Consider the following 12991-nt stretch of genomic DNA (forward strand, 5'->3'; position numbering starts at 1 on the left):
TTGTTCACAATGTGTGCATTTTTTTTTCCCTTGTTGATGGAAATATTTAATAGTTTTGTTGATTTTGTTCATTTTTGTTATGTACGTGTCCAGTCCAGACAAAAATTACTTTTATAAAATAGTTTTTAGGAACGTCTTATCAGTGCTGCCACATATTATTACAAGAAAACTGAAAAGTTATGTTTTATTGCGCTCTCGAACCTACAGTTATACTTTTTAAGCTCCGAGTAAGAGGCCAATCAAAGCCTGATCGGCCACACACTGCAGCTGCGCGCCTCTTACCTAATGCGCTCTCTAGATATCGCGAGATTTCGTAGTCTTCCTCGCGGTGTGGACGTTAGTGCTGGAAGGTGTGCTCAATGGCGGTGGCTGTTTCAGCGGTAAATGTAATATTTTGCTTATTTTCCCTCTTAATATAAACACAGTATTATTTCATGCGCATATAGTAATGTGTCCGGATAGAGATTTAATTTAAAACAGCCAGATGCACAGGGGTATGGCTAACTAGCTTAGCGCACTGAGAGCGGGATTTTCTTCCCGGCCTGCTGCTGCTGCTGCGTGTCTCTTTTTAACCACAGTGATTATTTAATAATGTTCGACTGACCATGTCATTTCTGACACCTAGGATTTACTTAGAACGGTTGTTTTTAGCGGGTTATTACTAGTATAATAACCTAAACGCATGCGCTTACTCGCTCTCTGAAACGTTATATGAGCTAACGCGTTAACCCGTTCACATTGTCCTCCATGAGCTGAATCAACTTCGCTGATGCACGCGTCAGTAGAAACGAAGCGCTCTGTTTCCGTGTTTTACACCGCGGTTTGGTTGCAGTTACAATTCGCTTTTGAAAAAAATGTGCATCACTGTCACGCATCTTATTGAATACAGTTTAACCCAACATTATACAAGGCCTCGTGCCTGGTCAGAACGTATGGGATACACATTCAGCATTTACTGAATGCTGCTCTTTTGGTTTCCTAGTCAGTGTGGTTACTTTATTTGTCAACGTTAGGTAATGTATTTATTGTAAATCAGTACAGTACTGCATGTACAAGTAAATTAGTCTATCCACCTCCTACAAGTCTGTTCTACAGACATCTCAAAGCCCATGCTATGAAAAGTAAGGTGAAATTCACCCTTTTAAGTTGGCATGTGGGCACAGTGTACATGAGTTTACTGAAACCTCTCTCTTTCCTTATAGACTCCGTTTTGAACAGTAAAAGCTCCCCCATATATAATCTCACAAGACACCCCAGCGGAGAGCAGGCGCTAGGTAAGGGGTCAATCCACTGCTCACCCCGAGACCACAATTAGCCTTTGTCATAAAAGGGGTTTGCAAAGAACTTTCGATGTGTCCTATTTCTTTTTTAATTCTTGCATGTATTTGATCAACAAAAGGTTGCATTAGGCAACCTGTACTTCCTTAATATATTGTTTAAATGTCACCAGTATGTATGTAAAACGTATCAGAGCGGTAAGGGATGGTAAATAGATTTTTTTGCATAGTCGTAACAACAAAAACACATTTTCACTATCTTGTTGTTCATTATTTGTCAATCAATCCCGTTGTACCATCTTGGTAGAAGACATCCTGTAATTTTTGTACGAATACGAGCAGTGTTCGTGTTTTTTGCACTAATATTCATGCATTGGGAGATTTTGTTTTCAGTCTATTAAAGGAATAGTTAAGCTAAAAATGAAAATTATTTGCTTATGTTGTTCCAAATCTGTATGACTTTCTTCATTCAGTGGGAGAAACTGAGGATCGGCCTGGTTGCTCTTTTCCATGCAACTTTAGTGGACTGGCTTTTAAGCTTCAAAAAGGACATGAAGTAGTCCATGCATCTCGAACCTTATATTTTAACCTTCTGATGCCAAAACAAATTGAAGTCATTAGTGAAAATGTTGACATCTGCCATTACTCTAGAAAATAACATGGGTTTGGAACAACATGAGTAAAGACTCGTTCACACCAAGAATGATAACTATAGCGACCAACGAATGATGATGATCTGTTTATTTAAGTGTGCGCTGCAGTTATTTCATCTAATGCTTTAAATGCTGGAGCTCATTACATTGGCTGGGATCTGATTGATCATTCATCAGATGGGGAAAAAAAGTGTTTCCAATGATATTGTTTCACTGTGTTGTTATCGTTGTAACTGTGGTGTGGACTTCCTTGTTCTCATGGAATTAGAACGATTAGTAAAACTTTTTAGTTATAATTTTTGGTGTGAGGGGTCTTAAATGACAAAAGTTTCTTTTTTGGGTGAACTGTCCCATTAAGAATCACTGCCACAAAACGTCTGTCTACAAAATATGTTGCCGTAAGGTTTGTCACCAAGGTTTTTTGGTCCTTAACATTAGAGGCAACTCTGTCCCTGGACTCTGTCAGTGAACTCAAATTGTTGTCTTCCTACCCAGTTATATTGTTCTAAGTAGGTTTGTGTTTTTCTTTTCCTTTTTTCTTTTTTGTCGTTTCTCTCCATGTGTCGTCTGTGCTGTAGAACATATCTCTTGGTTGTACTATATTTCCAAAGCCAATGGCAGAACTTTTTGGGTTCAAACCTCCTTAAGGGGGGACAGTGCACCACTCTGGAGTTCATTTGAGCAAAGGTACTTAAGTTTTCTCTTGTGTAGTTTTAAATAAGAGGGCTCAATTACTTTAGCATATGCACTCTTAAGGTTATATGGTCAGATATAACCAGATAACAAAATCAAGTATTTGTTTCCACTGAGGGGAAAATTCACCATGTTCCCCTTACAATTTTGTGAGGATCCTGTAAATTGAATGTATACAGAAGGGTTTTATTTCAACAGTATTTTTGATAAGCCCTAGGCTAAAGGCATCCAAAATGTAGAAAGCAGTTTGAACAAGCTCAAAATTATCTAGAATCATTTGGAATTTATGTAGATTTCTTTCCAGCACTAGCCCTAACACTGATTTTATTTTATTTTTAAATGCATTTATAAAGATCAAATAGTAAAATATTTGCATAAAAAGCATAATTCGTAATATTGTTCAAGAGAAGTATCCTGATGTATTATGACTAATACCATTTGAGTTTGCTCTTAAACTAGATGGTCTTAAAAGCTGTAAGGAAGTTGTCTAGTGTGAATGTACAGTTTCGCTGCAGCTCACAATCGTCAGGTCTGACAGATGCCTGTGCTCTGTGCAGGGAGGCGAGGCTCTGATGATGGAGAATGGACAGAGCACAGCCTCGAAGCTCGGCCTGCCGCCACTCACCGCTGAACAGCAGGAGGCGCTGCAGAAGGTGAGTCTCCCCAGATACTTCTGCTGCACATTTGTAGTGAAATCAATGATTGTGTATAATTATTGAGGGTGGGATAGTGTATCAGACAGGGGCCATTTACATTTTTGTGATTTTGTGATGTGACTTTGTTACATTGCGATCAGGTTGATCGAAGAGCAATTTAGGGTGTGCGCTTAAGATATTTAAGGAAATCAGCATGAAGAGCAGAAAGAGACTTGCTTCCAATGCTGCCTTTTTTTCTTGCTGTCACAAAATGAAAATGGTAATGAATAACCTATAATAATCAGTGTACATGATACTGAAAAATAGTTATCGTTTAAGAACCATCTTAAATGCAGCCTTGTGTGATATCTGCACATTTTGCTTGAAGTTTCTATAATTTGTCATGTTGAGTCTTTCTTGATTTTTCTTTCCATGTCCTCTAGCTTTATAAGCATGTGTTTGCTCTGTGCACATGTAAGTAAGCAGTGGACGAGAGCAGAGCCAGTGCTATGCCTTCAGTACTAGTGGCGTCTGATTATCTGCTAGTACTATTCTCAATTGCTGGTACACTATTTTAAAGTGGGGGATCATTCTCATTTAACTTCTGTGAATTTTATTTTTATCTGATCTTTATCTTTGTGATATATTATTAATGACATATACTTTAGTCAAATGAACTAATAGTTTCATCTCGTAAAATTGAATATGTCTAGCAAGAGCCCTGGCTATTTGTGGTCTTGCTGAGGTGGTTTGAAGTTATGTTACTTTAGTTATGAAGTTATGTTTACTTTATGTGCTCTCAATTGTAGGCAAAGAAGTATGCCATGGAACAAAGCATCAAGAGCGTCCTGGTCAAACAGACCATCGCCCATCAGCAGCAACAGCTCAGCAACCTACAGGTAAAACTGCTCAAGAACTTGGGAAATGGTATTTTTAAACTGTCAATGTGTGTATTCATAAACGATTGTAATGTATCATAATGTGAATGTTATCTCAAGGACCCTTCTAAACTCAACTGACATAAACATCCCACTGTGTGGTACAACAGTCAATGACAGTTGGTTTGTTTTTCCTGACAGATCCCTAATTCCCTTCAGATGGCCTCATTAACGATGGGCTTTGGAGATCCCCTCTCACCACTACAGTCTGTAAGTCCAACACAGTTTCTCCAAGTAACTCCGTAACCTTCATTCCTGTTCTGTTTGTGAATGTAGTAGTAAATGTTTGTTTCCCTCCTTTTCTTGGCATACATGTGGTTGTTTAGTACTCATGTGTGTAATGTTTGGAGGTAAAGAAAAGCCAGTGCTATGTCTTCGGTGCCAGCATGTTTATTGTCTGCTGGTTCTATCCTCAATCATTGGTACAAGCCTATGAATGAGAAACAGCTTGAATTAGCATATGCCTGGCTTGGCACCATCTCATCATATCAGTTGTCCATTACAGGTTGCAGCACAGAGGCAACGAGCATTAGCCATAATGTGCCGTGTTTATGTTGGGTCCATCTACTACGAGCTAGGAGAAGACACCATCAGACAGGCCTTTGCTCCTTTCGGTCCCATTAAGAGCATTGACATGTCCTGGGACTCTGTTACATTAAAACACAAGGTCAGAAGGTCTTTTTTATAGTTGTGAAGTGTTTTATGAATTACCATTTTGTTTATTGATTATTGCTGTATTTTTAACTGACGATAATCTGCTCTTTCTGCAGGGTTTTGCATTTGTAGAGTATGAAGTACCAGAAGCAGCACAGCTCGCTTTAGAACAGATGAACTCCGTTATGCTGGGTGGTAGAAACATTAAAGTGAGCACTTTGTAAAAAATGAATAGTAATAACTTGTGAGCCAACTTTTTACCCTAAATATTTAAAATGTATTCTATAATTTCTGATCTGTTTCAACACTCATAGGTGGGGCGACCAAGCAACATTGGTCAGGCTCAACCGATCATAGACCAGCTAGCCGAAGAAGCGCGCGCCTTCAACCGGATTTACGTGGCATCCGTGCATCCCGACTTGTCAGACGATGACATCAAGAGCGTGTTCGAGGCCTTCGGAAGAATCAAGTCTTGCACTCTGGCGCGGGACCCCACGACGGGAAAACACAAAGGCTATGGCTTCATAGGTGAGCGGGCGACTGCTTCACCCATTCGGATGAATATAAATGTATCTGACTGAGAGCAGTCAGTCATGGCAGAATGCTGTTCTCTACATGTCTCACAGGGGATAGAGAAGGGTGGGGGCAGGTTCCTCACATGCTTTCATAGTAAGTTTTTATTTCTGTTGTCGTTGTTTTCTTAGGCTCTGTTACGGACATTTGTGCCATAAGTACCCGCTGGTAATTACACAGTAACTGTCTCAGAGCTCTGGTAGATTTATGCTGAGTCTTCTTGGATGCTGTTGAGTCTTAGTCCTCCCTGTTTCCTCTGTAGAATATGACAAGGCCCAGTCTTCGCAGGATGCCGTTTCCTCCATGAACCTTTTCGACTTGGGTGGGCAATACCTCCGAGTGGGCAAAGCCGTCACGCCACCCATGCCCCTTCTGACTCCAACGACGCCGGGCGGACTGCCTCCCGCTGCTGCCGTAGCCGCTGCAGCCGCCACTGCCAAAATCACAGCACAGGTGAGCATTTACACACCTCACTCATCTATTGTTAGTCAGGGAAAGTGTGTGTGAGAGTGTGAGCTGCTGCTTCCTTTGACATTTAAAAGCCTTCTTTTGTAAAGTAAGGCAGCGTGATTTTTTTTTTTTAAATTCGCTTAGCAAAGCTAGTGCAGACACTTGGTCCTGTATGTGAGGGCTTGATTTTAATCAGCTAAGGCATTGACTGGCATGAAGACTCAGTTATGACACAACATTACTTATTTGAGACCGAGGTTTTACATGCAGAAAGATAACATAGCGTGTAAACTCCAAAAACAGATGGCATGGAATCTGTCCCAGCCGGAGAATCGGACAGAAGACTTCCTCAACTGTCTGGTAAATCCTTCAGGAAATTCTGTTCAAAGCACGCTGGTGCCTTTTTGTTTTGTGTAGAATGAGTGTGGGGAGAGACTTGTCTTCAAGACCTCCCAGTAACAGTGATACTAGGTAGTGAATGTTTACTAGACAGGCCCATATACTTCAAAGCTGAGCAGATTTAGTCACAGGTGACTTTTAAGTAGCACCTCTGCCAATATTTTTTAGCTACATTATGCCTCTTATCTGTAATCTGGGTTCTGGCCTACATAATGATGAATTTATTATTCTGGATGTCTGCTTAATCTCTTGAGGCTTTTATCTCTTGATAGTTCTTTAATAGGTGTGCCTATAATATTTTAATACTGAGATAACATTTTGGCATTTTCTATTGTGGATTACTTCCATTTTAGTTAATTTTATTGCATCTATGCTACAGCATAGATCATGCTAAAATTGCCATACTATATGCTACTCAATATTATTGTAAATCTGTATGATCAATGATGTAATTGTTCTATGTTGTCTCATGCTTGTCATACATAGTTTAGTTTAAATTTATATTGTGTAAGCAAATAAATGCATAGGTTTTTAACTTGTTTAGCAGTGTCTAAATTAAATTTATAATTTATATTTAATGATAAAGATTTCTAATAATAAATTTAGCTTGTTTTGTTACATGTTCTTGACCTTTATTTCAGGTCTTGGGCCTAGTTGCATGAAAATGCCTGAATGGTTAGATGCGCAAACCCTTCAGAACAGACACTGCACTATTGTTTAATGTCAATCAACTTTCTATTTCTTTAAGCGGTTAGTTTTTCGCTGCTTTAAAAAAAAAAAAAAAAGTTTTTACATTAACTGTTCAAAGTTTGGGTTGGGAAGATTTGTTTTGTTTTTGATAACTCTTTAATGCTCGCCAAAGCTGCATTTATTTGATCAAATAAAAACCGTTATGATGTTGTTGTTTTTACAATTTAAAACTTTTCTATTTTAAAATGTCTTTTTTTTTTCCCTGTGATGGCAAAGCTGAATTTTCAGCATCATTACTTCAGTCTCACACAATCTTTTAGAAGTCATTCTAATATGCTCATTTGGTGATAAGGAAACATTTCTTATCAATATTAAAAACGGTTATGCTGCTTAATGTGTTTAATTTAATGCATAAAAGTACTAACCCTAAACTTTTGAGCAGTGGTGTATATAATGAAATTTAGGTTTTTAGGTCATTTAAAAGGCCTAACTTGCATTCAAGCTGTATATTGCTGGTTGTCATCTATTAATTAACAATGTTTAGGATTTAAAGCCCTCTAGGTTTTGTGTGTGTTTATATAGTCTGATATAACCCAACTTTGCTTTAGAAATCAATTTAAAAAATTCGTCATTAGAGGTATCCACAAAGTTGAATATTTGAATATTCGATCTGCAATAGTTCGAAAATTAAAAATACTATTCGAATTTAGCTAAATGTTTATTTGCTGGCCATAAGTGCAGTGGATCCATGATGAGTCTTAAGCATGCAACCTAAAACTCATTTATAACTAAATGCACTGATTGGCGCTGTGGAGTGTGAAAACAAGTTGATCATATTTGATGACAGAATGGCGTCGTCTGTCTCTAGGCACAGCAAAGTTTGGTCAAAATGGTCATGTTGGGAGCGAACTTTGTGAGGTGAAACGGAGTTATAATATCACCAACGCAATAAGTAATCACATGAAATGCAGGTAGATGCAAATGTACCCTGAGAAGACCACTAATTTGATCTTGAAAAATCCTTTAGGTTTTGTTGAGGGAGACTTGTTTCAGGGACAGAAATCATAAAGCTTTGTAAGAAACGTGGTCGCTTAGCACACTATTATCTTTGTGTCCCTGCAGCATCTGTTGGTGGAGCGCTTTTTCTCCTCATCCGGCCTTATTGTTGACGGACTAAACAACCGACTTTCATCCGAGCATGTAGATATACTTGTTTTTCTCAAGAACATGTGAAACAATATAAACACGATAACCATATGCTGACTCAAGTGTATATATACATTCTGTATGATAATTGACAGTCTGGTTTATAAGTGCAACTGCGTGAGCTTAATGCTTCTGTTCATTTCATTCTTGTTTGCACACATTGTTTTAAGCTAAAAAAAACACCATGATATAACATAAGCTTGTGTATATCCTAATCATAAGCTTGTTCGGAAATGGTGACAAACGTAATGATTGAAAAAATGACGTCTTTCTCGTTAAACTTCATTTAAATAATCGAATATTCAAATATTCGAATACAATATTTTTGAAATGCCCATCCCTAGTTGAAATAAATCTTGTATACAAAGGCTTAAGGGACAGCTAAGCATATAGCGTATAACTGAACATGTATGTTGAGTATATCTTCTGCTCTGGAGACAGTACAATACATGTAGATATGTTTTATATATTAATGCTGACAAAAAAATCTTAATTTCTCAATAGCCCATTAGCTCCAACTGCCGATTTTTATGCAGCTGGCCCAAGGCTTGTCTGTGTGTGCAAAGGTCTGTTTGTCCACTAGTGTTGGTGTTACGTGTGCATTTAACGGGCGCTGTCCAGGCGGTGTTTCTATATGTCCCACTCTGTTCTTCCAGGAAGCGGTAGCGGGAGCATCTATTCTGGGGGCGATGGCCGGGGGTACGGGCCTGAACCTGCCCCAGATTCCACAGGCCGTCATGGCTGCTCAGGCCCCAGGGGTCATTACAGGTAGGTGCAGTCAGAAGTGGTTTGTAGTATTTTCAGTATTGTGGCCCTCTACAATCAGTGTTTTCACTTGTGTGCCTTAATCGTGCTGTACGTCTTCAGTATTTTGGTTCTGCATGTAGTTGAATTGTGTATGAGTGGGGCCCTTTACTTGGATGTCTTTTGCATGAATGATAGCATTTCATGTATTTTTTAAAACAGGATTGGTAGGAACATTTACAGGAGTCCAACCAAAAGATAATTAAACAAACAGGCTTTATTTTTCTTTCAAAGCCTTAATTTGACAGGCATGACCGTCCACACATTACTTAGGTCTACATCATTTAGAACGGATCACTAATTTTAAGTGGTTGTGTTCAGACCTGTTTGTTTTACTTGCAAAGCTCATTCTGAACGGCCACCATGTTTTCCCATTTCCACATTAGCTTTTATGTGCACAATCTCTCTCTCCCTCAGGTTTCTGTTGTCCTACACAGTACTCAGTTTAACGTGCCCTGTCGTGGGTCGTGTCCACTAATAGATTTCTCTTTTATTTTCTCTTCTCTCCTTGTCTCTTTCTTTCTCCTTTTCTCTCTCCTCTCTTCCCCTCCCTGTCTTTATTCTCCAAATTCGTCATGACCCTTCCCTTTTGCTGCACACTGATCAACCAAGTTTGAAGAGGACTGTTTCTAACCCCTCCCCTCATAAACAAATCTCTCATTCCTATTGGCCAGTGAGTCTCTCAGATCTCAGATGTTTTTTTTGTGGAATTGATCATCAAGCCAAGAGGACGGATGGGGTTTCAAATAAAAAGGGGAAAAGTGACCCCAATCTTAAATCTTTTTTTGTTTCAAACTAAAAAAAGTACAGTCACCGAGGCAAGAAGCGAGCAGGTACAGAGGAGGAATGCTTAAGCAATGCCAGAACTGTGATTTCTACATGTTTTCTTTTCCCTTTCTTTTTTAATGAATCATTTACATGAAAGATGAGTGTTTCCTGTTACTGCTGAGATAAATATTTTCTTTAAAGGTCCCGTTCTTCGTGATCCCATGTTTCAAACTTTAGTTAGTGTGTAATGTTGCTGTTAGAGCATAAATAATATCTGTAAAATTATAAAGCTCAAAGTTCAATGCCAAGCGAGATATTTTATTTAACAGAAGTCGCCTTCATCGAACGGCCTGTTTGGACTGCATCCCTCTACTTCCTTCTTTAATGACGTCATTAGAACAGTTTTTTGACTAGGAGAAGAGGAAGAGTTGCGTTTGTCGCCATGTCGTCGAGACGCTGTTATTTTCATCCCGGAGTCAAATCACCTTTGTTTGGCCTTCCCTGAGCGCATGCATCTCCACGTTATGGTAAGAGGTGTGACCTTTCCGGGCAACGTGCGCTAAGCTGCTGTCGAATCACAACGTACAGGAACCGCTGGCACAATCAGAACTCGTTACGTATTTCTGAAGTAGGGACTTCATAGAACAAGGAAGTAATCAGCCCGTTCTTAGGACAGTGAAAACAGCGGTATACAGATAAGTAAATTGTGTGAAAAATTCTGTTTTTTTTACACGCGAAACATGAACACATGTTATATTGCACTGTAAACACAATCAAAGCTTCAAAAACACGAAAAACGGGACCTTTAAGGAATAGTTCATTCAAATTTAAGACATTATTCAGTGATATCTGCTCTAGCACTCACTGAAGTAGCAATGCTGGATTCATGTACAAATCATACTTTTAAGTCAGATCTTTTCAATCAATTGATTGATCCGTTTCATTCACAAACTGAATGTATCATTGACATTCTCAAGTTCATCTCCCTGATGCTGGGATCCAGTCATTAGTTAACATCTCACTGGAGGGGAAGATGATCAGTGAACAACTTATATTTTGATTTGTATCATTATTTCTGAACATTAATTGTCATGCAAACTAGTGGTTTTCAGCCTTTTTTATTTAAAGGCCCCTTGTCCAGAAAAATATTCTAAAGCTCCCCAAATAGCAGCTTTTAATTGACAGCTATTTTCAAACTTTTTTTAATCGGATACTGGGGCTTATGATAGTAAATTGATTTATTTTGGGATTTCAGATTTTTTCAAAAAGAAAAAATATTATAATTTTAAATATTTGTAATGATTTATTGTGCCCTGCTCACCTATTATCTCCATCCGACTAATACATTGCTCATGCAGTTTTAAGATTCTTTTTTGTTTCATATAAAAAGATGTTGGTTTGAAATGTCAGCCTAGATGACAATTTTTGGGGGAACTTTTTCTTAACGTGCTTTTAGTTTTTTTTAAGTGTTTTTTTCAGGGAACAGTCCTGTAATGGCTGTGTAGTCTGGTAATAGTCCATTTCGCTTGCATAGAGAGGGATTTATAGGTGTCTAGCAGAGATTCAGTGTCAGACCACAGTTAATAATATACTGACTCCTGTGTTTTTGTGCAGGGGTGACGCCAGCCCGGCCCACGATGCCTGTTGTGCCTCAGGTGGGTCTTGTGAACCCGGTGTTGGCCTCTCCGCCGTCACTCTCAGCAGCTGTGGCTGCAGCCCAAGAGGCAAAGAAGGAAAAAGAGGAGGAGGAATCCGCTCAAGACGGCACAGGCCAGGAGATGCTCAGTGAACAGGAGCACATGAGCATCTCGGGCAGCAGCGCAAGGCATATGGTCATGCAGAAACTGCTGAGAAAACAAGAGGTTAGTTCTCAATCACTAATGTTTGGGGTTGACAAGAAATGGTTTGAAAGAAGTCTTATGATCAAAAAATGTAAAAACCGTAGTAATATGACATTTCTATATAAATTAACTGGTCTATTTTAATACTTTTTAAAGCTTTTATTTTTTTACGATGGCAAAGCTGAATTTTCAGCAGTCATTACTCCAGTTTTAAGTGTCACATGGTCCTGATCCTTTGTTATCCTTACTGAGTAGAAGTACAGACCCCAAACTTTTGAATGGTAGTGTATGCAAGTTGATAATTTTGCATTGCTATAATGGAGAGAGGTGCTATAATGGAAAAGGGTTTTAAACACTCTTCTGTATGCTCTTTCCTCAGTCTACGGTTATGGTGCTCAGGAACATGGTTGGACCTGAAGACATAGATGATGATCTGGAAGGAGAAGTAACGGAGGAATGTGGGAAGTTCGGAGCCGTTAATAGAGTGATCATTTACCAGGAGAAGCAGGGTGAGGAGGAGGATGCTGAAGTCATTGTAAAGATCTTTGTAGAGTTTTCAGCAGCATCAGAGATGAACAAGGCCATTCAGGCGCTCAACAACCGCTGGTTCGGAGGTCGTAAAGTGATCGCTGAGGTGTACGATCAGGAACGGTTTGACAACAGTGACCTCTCTGCATAGACTGTCAAATACATCCTACCCTACATAACCTTTTCTTCTCTCTCTCCATCTCTCCTTTTCCTCTTTCTCACTTACACAGAAGCAGCCGCCAGCCACTCTTCCCAGTGGTACTGGCTTCTCTTTATAACTTGTAATTATTTTTTATCGATGTTGATATTAATATTATTAATGATCCCTTCTTGGGACAGAGGCAAGGAAACGCTCATGAATATTTTTTTTATTGTTGCTGTACTTTAATGTGAATGACTGGATGCCCCCCTCCCTCCTTTTTTGGTCCATTGGTTTACTCCCCATTCCACCAATCAGATGTTGTTCAAATTCAGTTTTTGTTGTTTTTGCCCCCCTCTTATTGTTTAAAATATTGTCAATAGTCTGTTATGATGCTCTTGGTTTCAAATGCCAGAACAATAAATTCTTCAAATATAACACTTGGGTCTTTTCTCTTTATGAAATGGTATGGAAGCTTGTTTTGTTGAAATGCACCAAAACATGGAGATTTTTTACTGGTGGTTTTCTTGTGCTTTGTCCTCTGTTTAAAAGAATAGCAGGAGCTGGAATTATGGTTAACGTGAAATAAACAAGATATGGAGTGGATCTAAATGCAGCCATGAGCCAAAGTTTATATTTGCATAAAGCTGTTTTGAGTTCAAATCAAACATTGCATGTTTTATCAGGAGATGTGTAAACTTTCCATTTGTACTTTGAAAACAGAAAAACAAATGGTAAACATG

General features: G+C 38.9%; 1 protein-coding gene across 21 annotated transcripts; it reads left to right on the plus strand.

Annotated features, from left to right (window-relative positions):
* The first annotated feature begins 300 nt into the window (after window positions 1-300).
* On the plus strand, window positions 301-12686 carry puf60a (poly-U binding splicing factor a). Of its 21 annotated transcripts, none has more exons than XM_084119965.1 (15): window positions 320-380; window positions 1203-1274; window positions 2509-2617; window positions 3181-3276; window positions 4068-4157; window positions 4338-4406; window positions 4702-4863; window positions 4967-5059; window positions 5165-5378; window positions 5686-5876; window positions 6177-6233; window positions 8085-8162; window positions 8825-8936; window positions 11355-11602; window positions 11961-12686. In XM_084119965.1, exons 4-15 carry the CDS (start codon window positions 3196-3198, stop codon window positions 12258-12260), a joined length of 1695 nt encoding a protein of 564 aa, XP_083976091.1. In that variant the 5' UTR covers window positions 320-380; window positions 1203-1274; window positions 2509-2617; window positions 3181-3195; the 3' UTR covers window positions 12261-12686. The 21 variants fall into 21 exon arrangements, with proteins under 21 accessions (XP_083976090.1, XP_083976082.1, XP_083976079.1 ...); XM_084119966.1 differs by having other exon boundaries at window positions 325-386; XM_084119964.1 differs by lacking the exon at window positions 2509-2617 and having other exon boundaries at window positions 301-386.
* Window positions 12687-12991: the final 305 nt, after the last annotated feature.

Source organism: Abramis brama, assembly GCF_963993115.1.
Source record: "Abramis brama genome assembly, chromosome: 7".
Taxonomy (NCBI): Eukaryota; Metazoa; Chordata; class Actinopteri; order Cypriniformes; family Leuciscidae; genus Abramis; species Abramis brama.